General features: G+C 48.7%; 1 protein-coding gene across 7 annotated transcripts in view; it reads left to right on the top strand.

Annotated features, from left to right (window-relative positions):
• The first annotated feature begins 11,460 nt into the window (after window positions 1–11,460).
• MFHAS1 (multifunctional ROCO family signaling regulator 1) overlaps window positions 11,461–25,154 on the top strand; it is a 117,879-nt gene continuing 104,185 nt past the window's right edge. For all 7 annotated transcript variants that reach the window (XM_077814819.1, XM_077814815.1, XM_077814821.1 and 4 more), the window contains exon 1: window positions 11,461–14,731. In XM_077814819.1, the coding sequence (XP_077670945.1) occupies window positions 11,497–14,731 (3,235 nt within the window). In that variant the 5' untranslated portion in view covers window positions 11,461–11,496. The remainder of the gene's footprint in view (window positions 14,732–25,154) is intronic.

Genomic DNA, 25,154 nt, shown 5'->3' with positions numbered 1-25,154 from the left:
TGTGGGGGAAGCTGCCTGGGGATCGCTAATGAACACAATGGGGTCTCTATCAGGGTCCCTTCTGGGGGTGTCATTCCCTTGTCTTCGCCCCAGGACGGGGCACCTTAGGGCTTCGGCAAAACATGTTTCCCTCAGTCTCCTACAGGCGTAACCCTCTGGGGCTCAAACTGCCCCAGAGCCCTGTCCCATGCCCCGCAGAACATAGATCATTGCCCACCTCCTCAGTCCCCAATTCTGTATCCCAACTCACCAGTGCTCAGACCCACCTGCATCTTCCTCAGTAACAACTGCCTATAGGGTTGCCAACTGTCTAATGGCACAAACCCAAACACTTTCTCTGCCCCCTTCTCCAAGGCCCTGCCCCTTCTCCGAGGTCCTGCCCCCTGCTCATTCCATCCCCCCTCCCTCCGTTGCTCGCTGTCCTCCACCCTCACTCACTTTCACTGGGCTGGGGCAGGGGTTTGGAGTGCAAGAAAGGATGTGGGCTCTGGGCTGGGGGGTGAAGCCAAGGGGTTTGGAGTGTGGGAGGGGGCTGAGCCTGGGGCAGGGGTTTGAGGTGCAGGAGGGGATGTGGGCTCTTTGAGGGAGTTTGGGTGTGGGGGAGCTCAGGAGTGGGGCAGGGGTTGGGGCACAGGAGGGGGTTCAGGGTGCCGGTTCTGGGAGGGAGTTTGGGTGCTGGAGGGGGTTCAGCGCTGGGGCAGAGGTTTGGGGTGCAAGAGCAGGTGTGGGCTCTGAGACGGAATTAGTGTGGAGGATTGGGGTTGGGTTGCAGGAGGGGGTGTGGTCTCTGGGCTGGGGTGTGTGGCCAAGGGGTTCGGAGTGTGGGAGGGGGCTGAGCCTGGGGCAGGGGGTTGGGGTGCAGGACAAGGTGCAGGCTCTTAGAAGGAGTTAGGGTGTGGGAGGGGGTTCTGACCTGGGGCAGGGGGTTGAAGTGCGGGAGGTGATGAGGGGTGCGGGCTCTGCGAGGGAGTTTGGGTGCAGAACGGGACTCAGGGCTAGGTCAGGGGGTTGGGACGCAGGAGAGGGTTCAGGGTGCGTGCTCCAGCCGGGTGGCGCTTACCTTGGGTGGCTCCCAGAAGCGGCCGGCATGTCCCTCCGGCTCCTAAGCTCAGGGGCAGCCGGATGGCAGTGTGCTGCCCTTGCCTCCAGGCACTGCCCCCGCAGCTCCCATTGGCTGCTGTTCCCAGCCAATTGGGAGCTGCGGAATCAGCGCTCAGGCAGTATGCAGAGACCCCCCTGGCTACACCTGTTCCTAGGAGGCAGAGGGACGTGCCAGCCACTTCCAGGAGCCGCACAGAGCCAGGGCAGGTCGGGAGCCTGCCTTAGCCCCGCAGCACCACCGACTGGACTTTGGCCTATTAAAATCTGCCGGATGACTTTCAGTAGCCATCGGGAGAGTGAAGCCGATTCCGGGAGGGTTGGCAACCATCTACTCAGGACACCCAAGTGCCTTCCTTGGGCTCGCACTCTTACTCCACAGCATGCTGGGAGTTGTAGTCTTCAGCTTCCTGCCCCAGTTGGTGCAGAGGGGCTGAGCTGTTAGTGTGGGATAGAGGAGGTGGCAAAGTCCCATCCCTATCTGAACTCCTCCCTCTGCAGCCCCTGGGAGGAAGCAACAGCCTTTCCCAGAAGCCAAAAGAGCACCCAGGGTAGGGTTTGTTTAATTTTAAATCACAGAAGGTTATTAGTTTGCCTTATACAAGGAGCTGTATTCCTTAAAAACCCACCCACCCAGATGGACCTGACTGAGGGGACCTGTTTTCTGCACCTACCAGCTCTGTTTTAGATAATTTTTTAAACCAATGTAGTTAAACTGGTGTAACTTCTTTGTATAGACCAGACCTTAGGCACTGGCAGCATGTGTGTAAGTAGATGTAAGGGAGCCTAAATTAGTAGAAGGGGGTCTGACACCATCCTATGCACCACTTCTGAATCTGGTCCTATGTGTTTGGAGCATGTTGGGAGCCACATCTCTTAAATATGGCATTTGCTTGACTTGGGGTTAGAGCCACGGTGATTTGCCCTATGTGGGCATGGTGTTTACCTGGGAAGAGGGTTGTTTCTGTTGTCCCTCGTGGCATTGTAGACTGATTTAGTTTTCATTCTATAATGCCCTAGATACCACTGTGACATGAATCTCAGGATGAGGAAAGGCAGGGTTTTTTTCTCTAGTTAGAAACATTTTTTAACTTCACAAAATATGTTGGTTCTATCAATAATCTCTACACATGACATGGAATTTATAAAACATAGTTGCTAAAGATCTTCAGCCCAGGAAGCCTATAGAAAGCATGCAGCAAAGTGCATGTTCTTCTGGGGCTCCGATGGTGACATTTATTTGGAATAAGTGCTCCCCCAGCGTTCAACTGCAGCACTGTATGACTAACTGGGTAATGCATCCGATGAAGTGAGCTGTAGCTCATGAAAGCTTATGCTCAAATAAATTGGTTAGTCTCTAAGGTGCCACAAGTCCTCCTTTTCTTTTTGGGTAAAAAGAGATGCAGCACTGTAGACATTGCAGATTGGAATCTAAATAATAGAGTTAAAATGGAAGGGGGAGGGGATTGTTACAGCTAAATTCTGGCAGCCCCTCAGGTTTTCCTGTTGACTCCAGTGAAGTAGCATGGTGTGCAAGATGGTGCAGAGTTTGACCCAACACATGCAAAAAGTATTATACGATGTTTGCATCTCCGAACCTCTCCTGCAAATGCATTGCACAGATACAGAAAAGGTTAGGGTCACAAGAGGTCTGGCTTCAATCCCCAGCTCATGGTAAGATCTTGATCCTGGCTCAACTTTACGCATTTGACTAGTCCTACCCATTTCAAAAGGGTTAAGGGTGGGTACAACCATACTCCTTTCCCGCACACTTTGGCTGTTTAGACCCCAATCCTGCAAACAGTTATGCTCAGGTTTAACTCCATGCATGTGAGTAGCCCCGCTGAAATCACTCATGTGCTTACAGTTGGGCATGTATATAAGTATGAGCAGGATTGTGACCTTATACTGTGAACTCTTCTGGGCAGAGACTGTTTCTTACTATCTGTATCTATAACACCTGGCACACTGAGGGCTTCATCTCAGACAGGACCTCTGGGTGCTACTGTAATACTGCTGGTTATACAAATCATCATCATCGTCACTGTTACTATTTAAACAGGCATACAATTCACCAAACAAAATTTTACTTTGTTCAATATTTCTAACAACGCATCAAATTATTTATTTAAAAATAGCTTAAAATGTAGAAAAAAACATACAATGACTCAGTAGCAGAGGCTGCAAGAAATAGTTCTAGACCAGTCAAAGGTACAAATAAATGGCAAGGGTTTAATTTTTTTTTCAAAGACTAAAATAAAGAATTGGAAATATAATAAAATACAACTTGCAAACATTTTTGAATACCCAGAACTCTCTTTTTACCCTCGTATTAGGAATAAAAAATAACAGACACAATAAAATTGTATTTATTTTTAGTTACTTTAGCATTTTGCAATCAGGATTGGAAAAAAATCCTAGAAAAAAAATGATTGGTGTATTTGAATTACAACTCGATACATGTCTGAAAAACCAAAACGCTTGCTTCAAACACAAAAGCTTCAAAAATACTCTGGAGCCTTCATAAGCAATCTCATTTAATGTGTGCCTCTCCATTCCCACACAGTGGATAAGGATGAGTTATTCTGAGTAACCCAGAAATGAACTACGACGAGCATCATGTGTGATAGCAGTAGGAAGGAATAAGACATTACATAAGCTGCAGTGGATAGCATGAACCAGAACTAAATTCCAGTGAAAGCTCCTTTCAAGAAATTCTCCTCTTTAAATTCTTTTAAAAAACGATTCTTGAAACACTATCATCATTTTATATCTGCTGTTTTCAGATTAAACTGAAAACTGGAATCCCTTATTCCTAGAAAAATGAAATGTTACGGAGAGTCAAATCTTTCCATAATAATACTTTTTAGAAGTATTAGTAAGGTTAGTAGACTTTTGTGTCCTTTGGCTCATAGATACACTTTTAGGGATGGGATTTTCAAAATCACTCAGGATTGGCCCAACTCTGTTGTTCCCATTGACTTAAAGGGCAGTTTCTCTACTGAAGACCTGGGGTGAAATCCTGGCCCCATTTACATGAATGGTAAAACAGCCACTGAAATCAACTGGAGCAGTTAGGCCAACACTGAGCACTCTTGAACACAGACACACACTCCCATAAAGTACTCCTAAATAGAGATGTTCTCACCAGACTACAGTAAAAGCTGTGTTATCCAGCACTTTATTAACCGGAAAGCTCTATTAACTGGCATTTCTGATATCTCTCAATACAATTCTTCAATCTAGTAACTGGGACTAGCATACTGCCCAGGAGGTTGTGCAATTGCACATTCTGAACTCTCCTTTTATGCAAAAGAGACAAAAGACAAGTAAGCAAGTTGATATCAGGGATTTATTCAAAAAAGCAGCTTCCAGGTTGTGTCATAGGGTCAGTACCGATTCAGCCCAATCTCCTACACCTGCTACATCTACAATGATAATCGATGTTGAGAATGACGACCCTGAGGCACTGCAAGATCCTGAAGAGCCTTCTGAATCATCAAAGAAAGATTAAATTATATTCAATATCGTTTTAGGGTTGTGTATTTTTAGTGACCTGGGCGTATGCCATGTGCTGCCCATAGTAATATGCAGTGTCAAGAAAACTTTACCTGTATATGCTTAAGTGCTTCAAGAAACCAACCACGCTGCAGTGCAGGACTACTACTGGATTGGTGAGTACCTGTATACTATTTTATACTTTATTCATTTTACTGTGATTCTTTGAAAATTGGTATTTCATTGGCAAGTATAACTCTTAGTTAACCAGAATTTGTGACTAACCGGCACCCCCCATGTCCCCAACATGCTGGATCACAAAGCTTTTATTGTATTTTTATGAGTGCAGGGGACTGGACTAGATGCCCTCTCGAGGTCCCTTACAGTTCTATGATTCTATATTGATTCTGAAAGAAAGGAAACTTACATAATGGCTCAGATTTCTCTCTTAATTCACCCCATTGCAGCAGGCTGTGCAGCTTGCATAGACATCAGTTGAAGGGACACTTAGAATACAGGATGGTCTTACATTTAATAGGAGCTAAAATATCTAGACACAACAGGTGAATTGGGACACAAAATCTAGGGCAATGGTAGTGAGAAAAGAAAAAGATCTATTCGATCATTGAACCATTTCCTTGTTCCGGCAGGATATAACCCTTCAATAAAGGATGTATCAACTTTTAAACCAGGGGTCGGCAACCTATGACAGGCGTGCCAAAGATGGCATGCGAGTCCATTTTTAATGGCATGCTGCTGAAAATCTTGCCCTGCCCTGCCTGGCCCGCTCTTCTCTGCCCCCTGCCCCCTCCCGCAGGGGCAGGGGGCAAGGCAAGAGGCAGAAGCTTGGTCCTGCTGGCTCCCCTGCCTCTTCCCGCAGTGTGCTGTGTTCCTGCCCCCCCCTCCTCCTCTCCGTCCCTCCCTGATGGCTGATCAGCTGATGGCCCTTGCGAGGGGGTGAGGGAGGAGTGGGGTCAGCATGCTCGCTGCTCCCTGCGGAGGCAGAGAAGAAGCAGGGGCAGGGCCTTGCAGAAGGGGGGTGGTGGAAGCGGGGCATATCCCCTACAGCCCCTTGCCAGGAGCACCCCACGATCCCAGCCAAAACCCCCAGCCCTCTGCCCCGACCCCCTCTCACACACACCCAGACCTCTGCCCTGAGCCCTGCAGCCCCGCACACCTCCCAGGCCCCTGCCCTGAGCCCTGTACCCCCCTCACACACACCCAGCCCTCTGCTTGACTCCTTCACCCCCGTCACAACCCCAGCCCTGACTCTGGCACCCCCACACATACCCAGGCCTCCCACACCCCATGCCCTAGCACCTGCACCCCTCCCCACAGGCCCCTAGCCCTCTGCCCTGACTCTTGCACCCCCCCAGATACCCAGCCCCCCACACCCCATGCACCCCCCACATCCTGACTCTTGCACCCCCCACATCCCCACCCCCACCCTGAGCACCAAACGGGAGCTCCTGCACCCCCCCCACATTCCCACCTGCACCCCTCCCACCAAATGGGAACTGCCCAGGTAAGCACTCCACATCCAAACCTCCTGTCCCAACCCTGAGCCCGCTCCCACATTCTAGCTCCTGGCCAAACCCTGCACCGCAACCCCCAGCCTGCTCCTTCACCCCCAGCCCTGTGCTCAGTGCACTCCCACCCTCAGCTCAGTGCAGAGAGAGAGGAAGAGAATGGGCCAGAACCAAGGAGAAGGTAGGTACCTACTCTATGTGGGCAGGGCCGGGACCCCAGACTGGCAGCAGGCTGAGCAAGTCCAGCAGCCGGGATCCCGGCTGGCAGGAGCTGGTAGATGGAACCCCTGACCGGCAGCGGGCTGAGCCGCTCAGCCCACTGCCGGTCTGGGGTCCCAGGCGCCAGCCCTGCTCAGCCTGCTGCCGGTCTGGGGTTCTGGCTGTCGGCCCCTTGCCAGCTGGGGTCCGGGCCACAGGCCCCGGTCAGCCCACTGCTGGCCTAGGAGAACAGAACCCCAGACCAGCAGCGGGCTGAGTGGGCCGGCGGCATAAGATCAACATTTTAATTTAATTTTAAATGAAGCTTCTTAAACATTTTGAAAACCTTGCTTATTTTACAATACAACAATAGTTTAGTTATATAATATATAGACTTTTATAGGGAGAGAGATCTTCTAAAAAACGTTAAAATGTATTACTGGCACGTGAAACCTTACATTAAAGTGAATAAATGAAGACTTGGCACACCACTTCTGAAAGGTTGCCAACCCCTGTTTTAAACTGATAAGAACAGATTTTAAAAGTTTATTAAAGCTAATGTTTAAAATCAAATTTACACAAGTTAAGAGGAAAGGTACTATACATCTGGGATCAGGCTTGAGTTTTGAGGGATTACAAGTATTGGTTACAAGATTACAGGATACATACATAACACATAACCAGCATAGACCCAGATTGGGTTGCGGGAGTTTTTAAAATGTCAGTGGATAAGTGGTCTCAGGTACGCCACCCACTGAATGTATTTAGAGTCCAAGTCAGTATTGGTGTAGTGAATAAATACATGGGTGGGGTTCATCAGGGGAGGAAGTGGGTTATTTCCCTGACTGGCGTTCTCGATTACTCAACCTGGTACTGACGGTGTCCCATCATGCGTAGATGTCTCTGGACTACCTGATGTGTGGGACACTTTTATCTTTGCCAAATAACCTCTCAATTTCCTGGCTTTTTTGTTTTAAGCCAGATCTCTACTGATATTTTAAAGGCACAAGCTAAAATCGTGTTTGTTTTTTTCTCTCTTCAAAACACGGGCATTGACTTGAAAATCACAAATATATTTTAAAGCACACTAGTTGAAAAATCAGTTCATCCTTGGAAGCGTTGGCACCAGAACAGGACACAGTATCGAGTACTGGTCGCACAGATGCCATATATGGTGGTAATACCACCTCGCATTTCCTATTCAACATTCTCCTGTTTATTCATCCAAGCATCACATTTGCTCTCTTAGTTACGGCACCACACAGGGAGCTCATGGTCAACTGCTTTCCATCATGACCCCGAAGTCCTCTTCTGAGCCACTGTTTTCCAGAATGCAGTCCTCTTTCCATGGCCTACACTTTTGGCTCTTAGATTTATGAACTTACAGTTAGCCCACCTTACCATATGATCCAGATCTTTCTGTATGACTGATCTGTCCTTCTCACTATTTACCATTCTATCAATCTGCGTGACAGCTCCTAACTTTCCCAGAAATGATTTTATATATTCTTCCAGATCAGTGGTGCCAACTCCACACGGCAGGAAGTTGCCAGAGAAGCCCTGGAAAGTCGCTAGATGTTGCTAGTTAAGCATTCAAAAAGCATCAAAAATGTCACACAACAAAATGTCCACAGAATTCAATGGCGAATTCTCTGTCTATATCAACCTGTGCTGGGCGAAAGGCTGCTCCCAGCTGCTGAGCAGAAAGCAGCGGCAGTGCTGGGCACTCCCTCTCCGGCTGGGCAGCTGAGTTTATTTTGTTATCACTGACTGGCTCTATTGATGTCTCTTAGTTGGGAGGGGACTGGCAAGTGGTTTCTGGTTGTCCTAGTTACACGGGGCAGGGCTGGGGTCCCCCTTACTTCTTAACCTGGCACTGGGCTGCATGGGTGGTGGGTGAAACCCCTAGCATGGGGAGGTGGCTAGCTCCCCAGCCCCTCCCCTTCCACTTGAGGTCCTGCCCCATCTGCGCCCACCAGAGCCCAGCCGCCACTGTAGCCGCTGGCCCCTGCCCAGTGCCCCCAGCCCCCCCGCACTGTGGCTGCTGGCCCCTGCTCCAGGCTAGCGCCCCCCAAAGCACTGGGCAGCATGGCCCAGCCTCCCCAGGTCATGCTGCCCGGCCTGACCCCTGGACGGCTGGCCTCCCTCGCCCCAGCACTCAGTGGGCAGGCAGGCAAGCAGCTTGGCCGGAGTGCCTCCGGCCTCGGGCAGGCGTCGTGGCCAGAGTGCCCCCAGCCCCAGCGTTGGGCAGGCAGCAAGGCCCCAGCGCCGGGAGGATGAGCGGCGTGGGGCGGCCCCCAGCGTGCCTGCTCCAGGGAACAGCAGGCAGGATGGAGCCTGGGGGTGGAGCACGGGTGGGGGGACATCAGGCTGTTTGGGAAGGCAACGTCTTCCCATGCCTATGGTACCTGCCGCCCATGCTGGGCTGCCCCTCTAGCTCTGCCGTCAGGGCTCTGCTCCCTGGGGGTGCAGCCTAGATTCCCTTAGACCAAACTGCCCCTCTTGGGCAGCGAGGAATGAGTTCCACAGGAGCGTTTTCTTCAGGCAATGGCTGCTCTGGGGGAGGCAGGTTCACTTTGCCCAGGACAGCTCATCCCCATAGAGGCTTAGGGAATCTGGGCCATGCCCCCAGAGAGCAGAACCCCAAAGGGAGGGCTGGAGGGGCAGCCAAATGTCAGCCCTGCCCTGTGTAACCAGGACAGCCAGAAAGCCCTTGCCAGCCCCCTACCAGCCGAGAGGTGCCAATAGAAATAGTCAGTGATAACAAAATAAACTAGCTGCCAAGACCATCCAGCCGGAGAGGGAGCGCCCAGCATTGCTGCTGCTGCTTTCTGCTCAGCAGCTGGGAGTGACCTCTTGCTAGAGCAGGGTGAGCGCAGGAGGTAGTAATAGGGGCAGGTTCAGCAGAGTCCCAAGGACTCACTCACAAGCCAGCTTCTCCTTGGAGAGGGATTTTGATCAGTTAATGTTTCAGTGGACAAAGGCTCAAAGATCTGTTGACAAATAAGAACATAAGAATGGCCACACTGGGTCAGACCAAAGGTCCATCTAGCCCAGTATCCGATCTTCTGAGAGTGGCCAATGCCAGGTGCCCCAGAGAGAATGAACAGAACAGGACAAAGATCAAGTGATCCATCCCCTGTCACCCGTTCCCAGCTTCTGGCAAACAGAGGCTAGGGACACCATCCCTGCCCACCCTGGCTAATAGCCTTTGATGGACCTATCCTCCATGAATTTATCTAGTTCTTTTTTGAACCCTGTTATAGTCTTGGCCTTCACAACATCCTCTGGAAACCGGTTCCACAGGTTGACTGTGCGTTGAGTAAAGAAATACTTCCTTTTGTTTGTTTTACACCTGCTGCCTATTAATTTCATTTGGTGACCCCTAGTTCTTGTGTTATGAGAAGGAGTAAATAACACTTCCTTATTTACTTTCTCCACACCAGTCATGATTTTATAGACCTCTGTCATATCCCCCCTTAGTCGTCTCTTTTCCAAGCTGAAAAGTCCCAGTCTTATTAAACTCTCCTCATACGGAAGCCATTCTATAACCCTAACCATTTTTGTTGCCTTTTTCTGAACATTTTCCAACTCCAGTATATCTTTTTTGAGATGGGGCAACCACATCTGCACGCAGTATTCAAGATGTGGAGGTACCATGGATTTATATAGAGGCAATAGGATATTTTCTGTCTTATTGTCTATCCCTTTCTTAATGATTCCCAGGGACATTCTGTTTGCTTTTTTGACTGCTGCTGCACATTGAGTGGATATTTTCAGAGAACTATCCACAATGACTCCCAGATCCCTTTCTTGAGTGGTAACAGCTAATTTAGACCCCATCATTATATATATGTGGCAAAAGTCACTCCCCCACCCCCAGCAGCTGGGGTGCAGAGAAAGTGACAGCCTGATTCTACAACCCCTGTGTGACAAAGTGGGATTTTCCCCCTTGTTATGTTGCATGTGAATCCTACTGTCCTGTATGAACACTGTGTGTAGGCCAGTTTCCCTGTGTGCTGCACCAATGCCTAGGTGGTGGGAATTGGGTGTGTGACTATTGCTGGGGCCCTCAGGGCAGGTGAGACTGCTCCAGCTGCCTGCACGTAAGCTATGGCCGGTGCCCTTCCTAACCTGAGAACCAGGAGGGGGATGCGACCAGGTGACACCTTGCCTGGGAAGTAGGACGAAGACCGGAGGAGGAGCAATGGGCATGTCAGAGCCCAGGCAGCAGGGTCCAGGGCAGTCTACCATGCGGGGCTGAAGGAGAGGGGAGTCCAGGATGTCTGGGGTTCTCCTAAGATGGACTTGGCTGAAAATCACTGATTTCTGTGCTATGGTGTGCTCCCCTGGACTAATAAACCTTCGGTTTTACTCGCTGGCTGAGAGCCATGGCTGACTGCGGAATTGGGGCGCAGGGCGCACCGGCTTCCTCAGGAGCCCTGCCCAGCCCAGGCGGGCTCGCCGCGGGAAGCGCACGGTGACCCCGGGATGCTGAAGGCTCTGAGCTCAGACCCGGGAGGGCCGACGCCGGGCAGGCGCCGGCCCTGAAGACACTGCGCTCAGAGCAGGGAGGCTCGCTCCACCAGAGCCCTGACCGGCCTCATTCAGCGCCGTTCCCGAGCATCGCCGGGGGGCTCCCTGTCACTGCCTAAGTCCAGGGGACCAAGGCTGCGCCGCGAACCCAACAGCCTGGCGCGCCCCCGGCCGAGGCGCTCGCTGAGCAGACCGCAGGCGGCGGCGCCGCTTTGCAGGCAGGCTCCTCAGCCCGGGAAGCGGGCGGTGCGCTGGATCCCGAGCAGCTGGGGCGTGGGGCGACCGGCCGGGGCGACGGGGCGGCCGGGGTGCGGGAGGCTGAGCCCGGGCTGCGCTGAAGGAGGCGGGAGGGGCGCAGCTCCCGGCGCCGGGGGACCGGGGCGGTGATTGGGACCCGGCCTGTGTCCCGCCTCCGGCAGGGGGCGGGCCGGCCTGGGCCCCTCCCCCGGCGGGGCGGCGCAGCGCAGCGCGGCGCGCCCCTCTCCCGGAGCCGGCCGGGCGCGGAGCATGGGGCTGGCGGCTGCCGAGGCGCCGGCGGGCTGGGGAGGGCCCGGCCCGGCGGCGAGAGGGGGCTGCGCCGAGCGCTCCGCGGCCAGGCCCGGCCGGTAGGGCAGCCGCACTCCCGCCCCGGCGGGCCATGGCCGAGCCCGAGCCCCCCGCGGCGGCCCGGCGGTGGCGAGACGCCGCCCTGCGCGCACGGAAGCTGCGGAGCAACCTGCGGCAGCTGAGCCTGGGCCCCCGCGAGGAGCCGGAGCCCGCCGGGCCGCCCGCGCCGCGCCGCCCGCCGCTGCCCGCCGGGCCGGGCGAGCCGGCGGCGCTGAGCCTGAGCGGGCGCGGCCTGGAGGAGCTGCCCGAGGGGCTGGGCGCCGCGCTGGGCGGCCTGCGCGTCCTCAGCCTGCGCAGGAACCGCCTGTCCCGGCTCCCCGCCGCGCTGCGCCACCTGGGCCGCCTGGCCGAGCTCGACCTCAGCCACAACCGGCTGGGCGGCCTGGGGGACGGCGAGGCGCTGGCGCCGCTGCGGGAGCTGCGCAAGCTGAGCCTGAGCCACAACCAGCTGGGCGCGGACGGCGCGGCGCTGCCCGGGCGGCTGGGCGCGCTGCGGCGGCTGGAGGAGCTGGACCTGAGCTTCAACCGCCTGCGCCGCCTGCCCGAGGCGCTGGGCCGCCTGCCGCGGCTGCGCTCGCTGGACGTGGACCACAACCAGCTGCCCGCCTTCCCGGCGCCGCTGCTGGAGCTGGGCGCGCTGGAGGAGCTGGACTGCTCCGGTAACCGGCAGCTGCGCGTGCTGCCCGAGGGCATCGCCGCCTTGCGCTGCCTCAAGATCCTGTGGCTGAGCGGCACGGGGCTGGGCGCGCTGCCCGAGGGGCTGTGCCAGCTGGGCGCCCTGGAGAGCCTCATGCTGGATGGGAACCAGCTGCGGGTCCTGCCCCCCGGCTTCGGCCGCCTGCAGCGCCTCAAGATGCTGAACCTCTCCTCCAACCTGCTGGGTGAGTTCCCCGAGGCCGTGCTCGCCCTGCCCAGCCTGGAGGAGCTCTACCTGAGCCGCAACCAGCTGCCCTTGCTGCCTGCCCGCCTCTGCCAGCTGCACCAGCTCCGCACCCTCTGGTTGGACAACAACCGGATCCGCTACCTGCCCGACTCCATTGTGCAGCTCCACAGCCTGGAGGAACTCGTGCTGCAGGGCAACCAGATCGCCATCCTGCCCGAGGGCTTTGGGCAGCTCTCCCGGGTCACCCTCTGGAAGATCAAGGACAACCCGCTCATTCAGCCCCCTTACGAGGTTTGCATGAAGGGCATCCCCTACATTGCTGCTTACCAGCAGGAGTTGGCCCACTCCCAGCCTGCTCTCAAGCCCCGGCTCAAGCTGGTCCTCATGGGCCTGAAGGATGCTGGCAAGACCTTGCTGAGAAGGTGCCTGATGGAGGAGGAGAGGCAGAGAGACTCTCCCCTGGCTGCAGCTGGCAAAGATGGTGGGAGAACCCAGCAGCAACAAGACATCGCTCTGGGCCTGACTCCTGAAGGTGGTGGGAAAATACAGCTAGGACACAGCCCCATCACTGAGCCCCGAGATGCTTCGACTTCAAAAGGCTCCTCGGTAGGACATACCTCCATTGAGCAGCAGGACCCATTGCTGTCCTCGTCCCTTAAAGTTGCTGGGAAAATCAGGTTAGAGCACCAGGACGTCTGCCTGTCTCCATCCCCAAAAGTTAATGGGGAAGCCCAGATAGGACACTTCCCCATGCTGCTGGAGCGAGATGCCCCCCTAACGCCGTTGGTAGCAGGCCTGACCGGCACCAGACAGGGTATCGAGGTGACGGACTGGACAGCAGATGCAGAGAGGGGTCTGACTTTCATTGTGTATGAGCTGGCGGGTGACCCTAGCTACGACGTGATCCAGTCCTTCTTCCTTTCGCCGGGAGCCTTGTACGTGCTGGTGGTGAACCTGAGTGCCTACAGCCCGCATTGCTTCTACCCTGCAGTGGGCTACTTCCTGCACTGGCTAGGCGCCAAAGTGCCCCATGCTGTAATGTGCATGGTGGGCACGCATGCTGACCTGTGTGCTGAGCGGGAACTGGAGGAGAAGTGCCTGGACATCCACCACCAAATTGCCCTTCAGGAGAAGCGGGATGCCGAGGGACTCCAGAGCTTGGCCCAGCAGGTGGACAATGCCCTGGGACAGGACTTTGACCTGCGTTGCTCCAGCCCCCACACTGCCTTCTATGGGGTTTCAGACAAGAACCTGCGGCGCAAGAAGGCCCAGTTCCAGTATCTGCTCAACCACCGGCTGCAGATCCTCTCGCCGGTGCTGCCCATTAGCTGCCAGGACCACTACCAGGTGCGCCGCCTGCGGGACAAGCTTCTGTCAGTAGCTGAGCACCGGGACATCTTCCCAAACCTGCACCGGGTGCTACCCAAGTCCTGGCAGGTGCTGGAAGAGCTGCACTTCCAGCCGCAGGCTCAGCAACTGTGGCTCAGCTGGTGGGATTCGGCACGGCTGGGCTTGCAGGCGGGCCTGACCGAGGACCGACTCCAGAGCGCCCTGTCCTATCTGCATGAAAGTGGCAAGCTCCTGTACTTCGAGGAACATCTGACTCTGCGGGAGTACGTATTCCACAATCTGCCTGGGCTCATTGACATCCTCAACGTCTTCTGCCAGCGGGACACCACGGTGCTGCTCCAGAAACTGCTCAGTGACACCCATATAGATGAACTGAGAACCACCCAGCTCCACCACTACGTGGAAGGGTTCCTGCTGCATGGGCTTCTTCCTGCCCATGTTATCCGCCTGCTTCTCAAACCCCATATCCAGAGCCGGGAGGACCTGCAGCTTATCCTGGAGCTGCTGGAGAAAATGGGGCTCTGCTACTGCATCAATAAGCCCAAATGCAAACCCCTGAATGGGGCCACTGCCTGGTACAAGTTCCCCTGCTATGTGAAGAACGAGGTGCCCCATGCAGAGGCATGGATTAATGGTACCAACCTGAGCGGACAGTCTCTTGTCATTGAACAGTTGCAGATTGAATACACCTTCCCCTTCATTTTCCCATCTGGGTTATTTGCACGCTACAGTGTCCAGATTAACAGCCATGTGGTTCAGCGGTCCGATGGCAAATACCAGATTTATGCCTACAGGGGGAAGGTACCTGTGGTGGTGAGTTACAGGCCTGCTAGGAGCACTCAGCAGCCAGACACTCTGTCTATTGCTAGTCACGCATCTCTACCAAATATATGGACAGCCTGGCAAGCTATTACCCCCTTAGTGGAAGAACTGAATGTACTGCTTCAAGAATGGCCAGGTCTGTACTACACCGTGCACGTCCTCTGTTCCAAGTGCCTTAAAAGAGGATCGCCAAACCCATACGCTTTCCCAGGTAAGGTGTGATGCAGCTTGGCTTTAGAAGCCTTTACATAATTTCAGTATCACTCATTCTTTCAGAGCACTGGTTTTCAAAGCTGTTTGGTTTTTGGGTAACTTTTTGGGGGTAATTCTCTTCCCAGCCTAATTCCATCCCTTCCCCACAACTACAGTACGTGGTTACATGAGGGAACATTAGTATGGTCTGAACGAAACAGGATCAAAATAAACTTAATTTGAGATGTGCGGCTGCTGCATGGTCATATTTCCCTTTGTCCCCCCTTTTCTAGCTGTATGGTCTATTTTTGTCCCTCAGGATAGGGTCTTCAGGGAGTAAGACTTAACCCCCAAGTTGCCTGTGCTCCCTACTCTGCATTTTTGTGTTCACATTTTATTGCTTCCCCTTCACTTTGGGGCTTTCTGTAACTCAGTTGTGTTTGAATTTACATACTCAAAAAAACAAAAAAGGAAGCTATGAATGCAAAGAAGGTTTTTTAATTTTTTTTGTTTAAAAAAAGCCTTCAGGAAACCTCAAATTCCTGTCTAGATCTAGGAGGAATAGTCACTTCCTGAATACTGAAGGGTGCTTCATCATCTTTGTTAAGTAGCTCTGCAGACCACCTAGAAGTGAGTCTCAGACCTTGGTTTGAGAGTCATTGTTTGGAGAATAACTCCAAAACATTTTTTAAAACAAATTTTCATTGATGCTTTAAAATATATGTGAAACTTTAAAACAGGGGTGGGCAAACTTTTTGGACTGAGGGCCACATCGGGCTTGTGCAACTGTATGGAGGGCCAGGCAGGGAAGGCTGTGCCTCCCCAAACAGCCTGGCTCCCGCCCTCTATCCACCCCCGACCCATCCGACCCCCTGCCCCTAACTGCCCCCCGGGACCCCGCCCTCTATCCACCCCCGACCCATCCGACCCCCTGCCCCTAACTGCCACGACCCCATCCACACCCCTGCCCCAACTGCTCTCTGTCCCATGACTGCCCCCCATCCCGAACCTCTGCCCCATCCAGCTGCTCCCTGTCCCATGACTGCCCCTCGGGACCCCCCTGCCCCTTATCTAACCCCCCTCCTTCCCACCCGCTTACCATGCTGGAGCCAGCCACGCTGCCAGGCTGCCTGACAGGAGCGGTGGGTCAGAACGCTGCCCGCGCAGCGGCGTGACTGCGGGAGAGGGGGACAGCGGGGGAGGGGCCGGGGGACAGCCTCCCTTGCTGGGAGCTCAGGGGCCGGGCAGGACAGTCCCATGGGTCGTAGTTTGCCCACCTCTGCTTTAAAACCAATGTTTGAAAGAGGTGATAGTATCACAATAGTACATATTTAGGTAACAGAAATTTTCAGATGGTGTCTGGTTTAGATTCTGTTTCATTTAGTACGTATGCAGATGCTGCTATCTCACTTCATAGAACTGTTGCCACCTTTACTACTGCAGCCTCAAAGAGAACCAGAAAAGGATGCATTAGCAATTGTGCATATGCTGGCATAAAATCAAAGTAAACTCTCGACCTTAAGCAATGCTCTGAGATTTCTTGCTGTCTTTCCCCCTCCCCCAATAATGAAACTACTTTGCAATATATTTTATTTATAAAGATTTTTAATTGGAAAGGAGGTGGAATAGTACTTAAACTGAGGATAGTGGGGCTGCTGCTTCAGCTCATGTGGTATAATGTGGACAATTTAAACATTTCTTAAGCAGAGAGCTGCTCGTTGTGTCCCAGCCTATGTCCTGGCTCAGTCACTTACGTCTCTGACTCAGTGTATTAGGTTATGTAAGGTTTCAGAGTAACAGCCGTGTTAGTCTGTATTCGCAAAAAGAAAAGGAGTACTTGTGGCACCTTAGAGACTAACCAATTTGCCACAAGTACTCCTTTTCTTTTTAAGTTATGTAAGTGACTGAAGGGAGAGCGTGAGCTTCCATTTCTGTGAGCCATTGATAGCTATTTAAATATGAGGTGCATACCTGGACTTGTGTGGACACACAGTACAGTTTTCCTTGACTGCTGACCAATCTGGTGTTTACACTAAATTGAATTAATTAAAAGCAAAGCAAAAAAATTAACTGCAAAAAACATAAGTAAAATGCACAAATAACAGCCGTAAGCACTGCCTGTGCCTGCATCTCGGTCTGGTGGGTGTTCGCTAACCCTCCCCCATGATCCATCCTGGTCCCTGCTTGGGCCAGCAGCGATAATTCCTGGGCTGTAACTGTGGTGTTGATAAATGGAGAACTCCGCTTCCAGCACTTGTCAGGTGAACTAGATGCATCTAAACATCAAGTACAAAGGAAAACCCCCCTCTCTCTCTCTCAATATTGGCAACAGGTGTTGAGTACTCTCTACCAACCGGAGTGGGAGGCATAACAAAACCCCCACTCAGACCTAAAAAATCCCTTTTCCTCTTTGTGTTTAGTCTCCTGAAATTGTTGCACTCTGATTTTTCCCCTGACTTTTTTCTTTTGTAGCTGTGTGAAAGAGTACATTAATTGAAATCTCAGTTGCGTACACATAAGGATTCCAAGAAACTCGCATCAGTAATACTGATAAATTGTGTGTGTTACTCTTTTGTGTGAATCCTTTGACTAGTTAAAAGGTGCTTGGAATGGCTCCTGTATGTTCATAGAATCTGTTGCAACTCTAAGAAGATTAGATATTGTAATTGAAATACTTTCTTCTACTTGGAAAATTTTAACAGGATCAGTCTTCAGTTTGAAATAGATTAAAAATATTTGAAATTTGTATCCTATGAACCGGAAAGACTGAGAGATATGGCAGCTTTTTGTTCAGTTAAGAATTATTACAAGGCAAAAGAGTATTCTACACTCTGTAGGTTAAAATGTAATTTTGGACACCCAAGAAAACACTATGTCCAGATTTTCAAAATTGCCCAAAGCCAGGATCCAGAGTTATTTGATTTTCAAAAAGCTATGTACCTGGCAGGGCCCATTGACTCAAAGCTTCTACTTTTTTTAAAGAAGTTGGTCTCTGCGTTTTACTACAGAGGTTGTAATGTGTGTGTTTTTCTTCTGATTGTGTGAAATGATATGCTGTCGACAAAATTCAAGTATTGTTTTCTTAAAAGTTGACTTATCAAAGTCAGCTGCATTGCTGTAGTGTGTCTGGTGAAGACCCTCTGTGCAGTGGGAGAGAGCTCTCCCCTCGGCATAAACTCCACCTCCATGGGAGGCACTAGCTATGTTGGTCGGAGAAGCTCTCCTGCTGACATAGCGCTGTCCGCATCGGTGCTTAGGCTGGTGTAACTTATGTCTCTCAGGGGTATGGATTATACCAAAGTAAGCTGTAGTGGAGACCAAGCCTTAATTTGTGTCATTTGGGGGGGTTACTTTGCTAACCTTTGTCAGACATCAAAGAATTAAAATGATCTGTTTGCTTTTGGAGAGTATTTGTGAGAATGTGTGATTTAACATCTTATTTCTGATTTGGTTTTGTTCCATTGTTCTCAAAGTGGGGAAGTCTTGTGCTGGTCTTGGTTGAATCTCAGCCAGCTAGCATTCATCCAAGCTGCAGTTTATGTAGGATACTTCTACATACTTTGGGTGAGTTTCCAAACCCTTAATGAGGGTTTAAGTGGCATGGAGGAGCCTATGGGGACTCTCTAAGTTTCATTACTGGAAAGCAGTCTGTGTTTTTGCATATTAAGCTGACGTTTCAAGTCCACATTAATACAGCTCAAGACTGTCTCAGATTGGCAGTTATATCAGTTGCAGAGAACTGGTCAAACATGGTAGTGGTGGGACAGAATTGGCCAAATTTTCATGGAGGGGGAAAAAGCCTAGCTAGGATACAGAAAGCAAAGAACAGGATGAAATGGTCAACTTTCATCATGGCCAAAGGTAAGCAGAAGCTTCTTCGGGATACTGTGTGCAGTATTGGTCACCTCATCTTGAAAAGGCTATTATAGAACTGGAAGAGCTCAGAGAAGAGGGGTGAGAATGAATAAGGGCCTGGAAAAACTTTCCCATGAAGAGAGATTGAAAAGACTGGGATTGTTCTTAGACAGTAAATGAATGAGAAGGGGACAGGATAAATGTACCTACAATAATGAAATGTCTTCTAGAAAAGATAGATCAGGAACTTTTGGTCTTCCTGTCTCCGATCACAAGAACAAGGGGACGTGCCATGAAATTAAAATTAAAAGGGGATGTGCAATGAAATTTGGGAAATTCAAAACTGACAAAAAGGAAATACTTTTTCACGCAAGATGTGAGCTCACTGCCACCTGAAGTCATCTGGAATTGCCAGGCTGGATCAGACCCATGTTTTCCAAGATGCTCAGTGGCTAGGAGCTTCTGCTGTTCTCAGGTGGGTGAAGGGGAGAAAACTCTGTCATTCTCAGTGGGAGTTGCTGGAAGCTGAGCTCTTCTGAAGATTTAGCACCAGGTGACTCATGTTGAAGTTCACTTTGAAAATTGGAGTTGGTTCTGAATGAAAGCCCAATATCGGGAGTCAACATGCTCTCCTTTATTTATTATTAAATTCTAGGCTGCTGTTTTTCATAGACCCAATTGCTGTGCAGCAACATCTCCTGTAATAGAGCTTGAGTCTAGCATGTGGCAGCATTTACATAGCCTGCCGTGGGCTTTTTTCTTGCCTTATTTTAAAGATAGCTGCTGTAGCTGTTTTGTCCTAGACTTGCATTCTTCTAAAGGATGTTATTTGTCTTAATGGAGCAAGAGGTCAATCTCATCTAAATCTGTGGGGCAAGGCTTACTTTTATATAACTACTGGGTGTTTAAGGGTTAGACTGTGGAAAGTCACGGATCAAGCTGAATCAGTTCTGTTGAGTTGGGTTAAGAGGATAGAAGATTAGCTGTAAAATGTAAGAAACAGCACTAGAGTTTTACAGTTCAGTTAAATGTGTTCAGGTTTTCCCTACTATTGAATGTTGGGTTTGGATAATGTAGTTTGCTATAAATAATGGGATACAAACTACTCTGTTTTCCCCAAAGACTTCAATCAGATCTACAGGAAAAAAGCCAAAATGCCCACCACAAACTGTACATACATACTATGAATTTCACGTTTCGTTGAGGATGCCCAGCACCTGGGATGGATGATGTATTTTTGTTCTATGTTTGTAATATTTCATTTAGATTTATTAAAGAGGAGAAAATTGGGAAAGCCCACATATTCTATGGGAGAGATTGTCAGAAATGCAGAGATCAGTTAGGTCCCCAGCTTTTGCAGGGTAGATTGATTTAAATCAGCAAGCAGAAAAGCTTGATTTAGATCATTGATTTTAATCATGTTTTGCACTTGTACATTTTAGTTTTTTTTCTGAAGAAAGGTTGATTCTCCTTGGTTACCATTAAAACATGTTATTTGCAACTAAATATAAACTTTACACTACAGGGTGGTTCTTTTTGCTGATCAGGAGGATATGTTAGATCTACATTTATTTTAAGCAATTAAATAGCTTCACTTACTATGATTCATCTTAATGTTTATATTTTTATGTTAGAAAATGGTGAACAATGCATTTCTTATTTACTAGATTAATTTTTTTATTTATAATTTGTGAAGCCCTATTTGGATGGAAAATAAAATTCCACTAAAAATACACAGCTAGCATTTTATTTTTTTGTTAAAATTACTCCAAAGTGTGCTTGCTCTTGCGCGCGTGCTCTCTCTCTCTAGGAAAAAAACTTGATCAAAACATATTTTGCATTTAAAACTAGTTGATTTATTAAGCAAGGAAAATATCTGTAGCTAATGAATTGAACTAATTGTTTCTGATCCCCACGTCCTTCAAGATTTTAGAGCTAGTAGAATTTATCCCTCCTATAGTTTATTCAGATTTCCTGCTTTTTCAACTCCAGATTGGTTTCTTAACTTTGAATGAACTAGCTGAATAAACTGAAATGAAGCAAATACTCTCTCTGCAGCTGCAGAAGAGGCTACTGCTGTCAAAAGCTGGTGTAGCCCTTCAGCAAGCTCTGGTTCCAGGTGCTTAGCCCGAGACTTCCACCAGTTCAGTGGTCTGACTTTCTTTAAAACGGGACAGCAAACATTAATATTATTTTTGTATTTATTTTAAATTATTTTAATTGGTTACAATAAATGTAGGCATTAGTATAGATTGTCATAATTTCAAATCTGAAATAAATTTATTTCAAAAAAGTAAACCTGTGTTTAAATTAAAAAATTGGATTTTTGATTTAAATCAGATTTTGTTCAGTTAAAAAAATATCTGTATTTGTTCATGCTGCCAGCTGGCACTAAAAGTCACTGGGAGAAAGAACTACTGGTTGCTACCGCTTTTCAGGGTTGAGGCCCAGATTATCCATGGTAAAGGTGTCTCTGTTGAGCTTACACCACAGGGAATGGAAAATGCAGATGAACTTGCTGCACGTGTTGGCAGAAATGTACAAGTTATTTGTAAAAATACTGATACTTTTTAGAAAGCGACCCCTGGGTTAAAGTTACTGTGCCAAGCACTTCATGGATTCCTTGATACAGTGGAACTTCAGGGCTACGAACACTTTGGAATGGTGGTTGTTTGTAGCTCTGAAATGTTCGTAACTGAATAAAACATTATGGCTGTTCTTTCAAATGTTTACAACTGATCATTGACTTAATACAAGCTTTGAAACTTTCCTATGCAGAAGAAAAATGCTTTTTTTAACCATCTTAATTTAAATGAAATAAGCATAGAAACAGTTTCCTTACCTTTTCAATTTTTTTTAAACTTTCCCTTTATTTTTTTAGTAGTTTATATTTAACACACTACAGTACTGTGTGCTTTTTTTTATTTGACTCTGCTGCTGCTGACTGTATACTTCCAGTGCCAAGTGAGGTGCGTGGTTGACTGCTCAGTTCGTAACTCTGGTCTTCGTAGCAACCTGCAGCCTGTCAGGGCAATCCGCTGGCGTGCACTCATGTGCACGGTGGCCGGAGGTTTTCCCCTTTAGCAGTATTGGTAGGGCCAGCTCTGGAGCCCTCTGGAGTCCCGCGTTCATGCACTGGTATATGGGGCACTGCTGACCCCCGCTCCCTCTCAGTTCCCTCTTACCACCAGTGATGGTGGCTGGAACACTCCTTGCTCTTGCAAGTGGCCTTAGCGTTGTTTCTGGACTCTGAGTTGTTTCCTGTAAATAGTTGAATAGTTAGTTATCTGTTGTTTGACCTGCCCTCCATCCCTGCTGTCGGAGCAAGAAGAAACCGAGAGGGTGTGGGGCCGATGCCACCCCATATACTGACACATGAGTGTGGGACTCCAGAGGGTGCCAGAGCCAACCCTACGGATATTGCTAAGGGAAAAACCTCCTGCTGCTATGCACGTGGTTGCGCGCGCTCCTAGCATGGAATGGACATGAGCAACACATCTCGAAGAACACCAGTTACCGAAAGGTAGGTAACGGTCTTTGATAAAATGTTACTAAAGCAGTAGGAAACTTGCCAACATATTAAAAGTTCCCAGTGCAACAATTATTACACATTTAAGCTGTTTGGAGTTTGATAAGCTTAATGCTGATTATTGATTGGGTAAAAATCCTGTAACAACTGTGTAGAAAAGCAGTAGTTCAATAAAACTTTTCTTTATGTAAAGGAAAGAAGATTGGTAGTCTGGAAATGTGGCCTATCCTTTTTCATGTTGGCGCAGAGTCTCTGTGCCTTTTTAATGCAAATAACGCTTGATTTTTTTAAATTAATTTCTAAAAATAAATGCTGTAAAACCCTTATTTCCCTCTCCTCCCTCCCACCCCTTTTCTTAAAATGTTTGGATGGCCCCAATTCACAAATAACACTTCAGTAAGTAGTCCACATTTCTGCGTGTGATGAAAGCAAATTGTCAAGGAAGGGACTATACAGTATTATAAATTACAGTTAGGAAAAAAAGTTTTTAAACAATAAGGAAAACTTACAATTATTATACTTTGTTAAGGAATCATGGATAAACAATATAAAATGGGTTTATTAATTCAGCAAAGTTTCCCTTAATCTTGTCAGCTGGTGGTCTTTGAGCCAGTGTGGCAGGATATGACATTCCTTGTAGACAGTCATCTCTTGCTGTAGGCCCTTATGATGATTCCCTAGCTCCGTGACGATAGTGTAATACTGTGTTCAGTTGAATGGATCTTTCAGTTTGGCTAGTGAAGCAAAACAGAATTCTGTGCCTTTATTGCATTACTTTTTAGACTTGCGGAAATTTTGTTTGTGCAGGAAGTGACCTGTAAAAGGGATGCACTGCTTTGAATTGGTCTTTGTTTTCTGTTACATAAATGTTAATTAACAACCACCTTTCTGAGTTTATTTTGTTGGTGTAAAGCTCGTGTAGATTTTTGCTTTATGGATTAGATTGACTGCATTCATATTGAGACTTGTTTCTGCTGTGTTTCATCATCTCTGCTAATGAGTCTTGTGAACTGTCTGGAGACACTGTTCTGTAGTAAGAAGAACAGGAGTACTTGTTTCAGAGTAGCAGCCATGTTAGTCTGTATCCAAAAAAGAAAAGGAGGACTTGTGGCACCTTAGAGACTAACAAATTTATTTGAGCATAAGCTTTTGTGAGCTACAGCCCACTTCATCGGATGCATAGAATGGAACATAAAGTAAGACACACACACACACACACACGTTGGAAGTTACCATACAAATTGTCAGGTTTCAGAGTAGCAGTCGTATTAGTCTGTATCTGCAAAAAGAAAAGGAAGACTTGTGGTACCTTAGACTAACAAATTTATTTGAGCATAAGCTTTTGCTCATGAAAGCTTATGCTCAAATAAATTCGTTAGTCTCTAAGGTGCCACAAGTCCTCCTTTTCTTTTTGCGCATACTAATTTTGAGAGGCTAATTAGTTAAGATGAGCTATTATCAGCAGGAGAAAAAAACTTTTGAAGTGATAACCAAGATGGCCCGTTTAGACAGTTGACAAGAAGGTGTGAGGATACTTAACATGGGGAAATAGATTCAATATGTGTAATGACCCAGCCACTCCCAGTCTCTATTCAAACCCAAGTTAATGGTATCTAGTTTGCATGTCTGTAGTGATCTCCTCCATCTCTTACCAGGTGTATCAGAATCTTGTATTGTCTGCTTGGTTTAAAAACGTGATGATTGGTAGTTCTAGTGGTGGTAATTTACATGGTTAGGGTACAATTCAGTAGGCTTAGTGTGATTAGAACCTCATGTCTTCAACATGCGTGCCATTGGCAACAGTATGAGTGGAACTGCATTTAAGACTGGGTGTTTTTTCTGAAAGGATCTGTTCTAGGAATTATTTTGGGAAAGGTGTGTGCCTCTGTTTATACAGGAATCTATGAATAATCTGCTCGTGCAGAGCAAGAGTAACTTGTAACGTAAGCTACAGCGAAAAGGTTCAAATTTCTTTAAACATCACTGGTTTTGTGAAAAATCCTTTGAAGAGATGTTTGTTTTTAGCATTAAAGATAATAACCCTGTGTGTATCTCTTCCAGCAGAAAATACTATTAATACTGTCAGAATCATTGTGGAGTGTTACTCTGAATAGTGGGAGCAAAAGGCAAGGGAGAAGTGTGAGGGGAATAGAGGACTAGAGAGAGTGAAGAGAGTGGTGAGGTGACATGAGGAACAGACAGTTGGTCAAATGACCTTGTGTGGCAGCGACTCATTGGTATTGGAAATCCAATTCTCACTGCATAACCAAGCAAGAGCTGCTTTCCACCTAAGCCAAGACACATTGGGAACTGATCTGAGCTATATCACTTCAGACACAGCTGTTCTCTTCCACTTTCTGCTGTTTGTGAGATCTGAGCTTAGAAAGATGTTGAAATGCCACTTAAGGAGCAGTGTGGCTTTCTGGATTTGAGTTGGGCATTGGATGCTCTCAAGTGCTAATCTGCCAGAGTTATGTAGCCTGCATCTGTGTCTGATTCCCCATCTGTAAAGTGGGGATGATCATTCTTACCTATCTCACTGGAGGATAATCTAATGCATGTTTGTATGGTGCTTTGCAAATGTAAACAGCTGTGCAACAGTATGGACAATACAGGTCCAACATTCGGGCAGTGTCTTGTGCTCTGCAGTCTCCTTGATGCTGGAGTATTAAGCAGCTATCCGCTTACAGTAGCTTGGCCTGTGCTCTAGTCAGGACTCTGGTTAATGACAGCACAGACTAATTGGCTGTCACTTACTTCCTTCTGGCTCATTACTGGGAAAAATTAAGCGAGAGAGTAGTCAATCAAACAAGTTCTTGGTCCTGTTTTTTTATTTGATTTTTTTCTGTTATGATTGGAGTCTGAATGCAGAAAAATAACTACATTTGTCTAATGAAAATAGTTTTTGGATTAAATATAAGAAAATTACATATCTCCCATCCCCACTTCCCACCAAGAGAATTAAGAGAACTAACTGAAGTCAAATAGCTATTTGAATGGGTCTGTTGGCCCAGGTGAGCTTACAGGACACCGATTAAGGGCTATGCTATTTTCAGTC

Source organism: Eretmochelys imbricata, chromosome 4 (genome assembly GCF_965152235.1).
Source record: "Eretmochelys imbricata isolate rEreImb1 chromosome 4, rEreImb1.hap1, whole genome shotgun sequence".
In the NCBI taxonomy this organism is placed as follows: Eukaryota; Metazoa; Chordata; order Testudines; family Cheloniidae; genus Eretmochelys; species Eretmochelys imbricata.
This window is presented reverse-complemented; position numbering and strand designations above follow the sequence as displayed.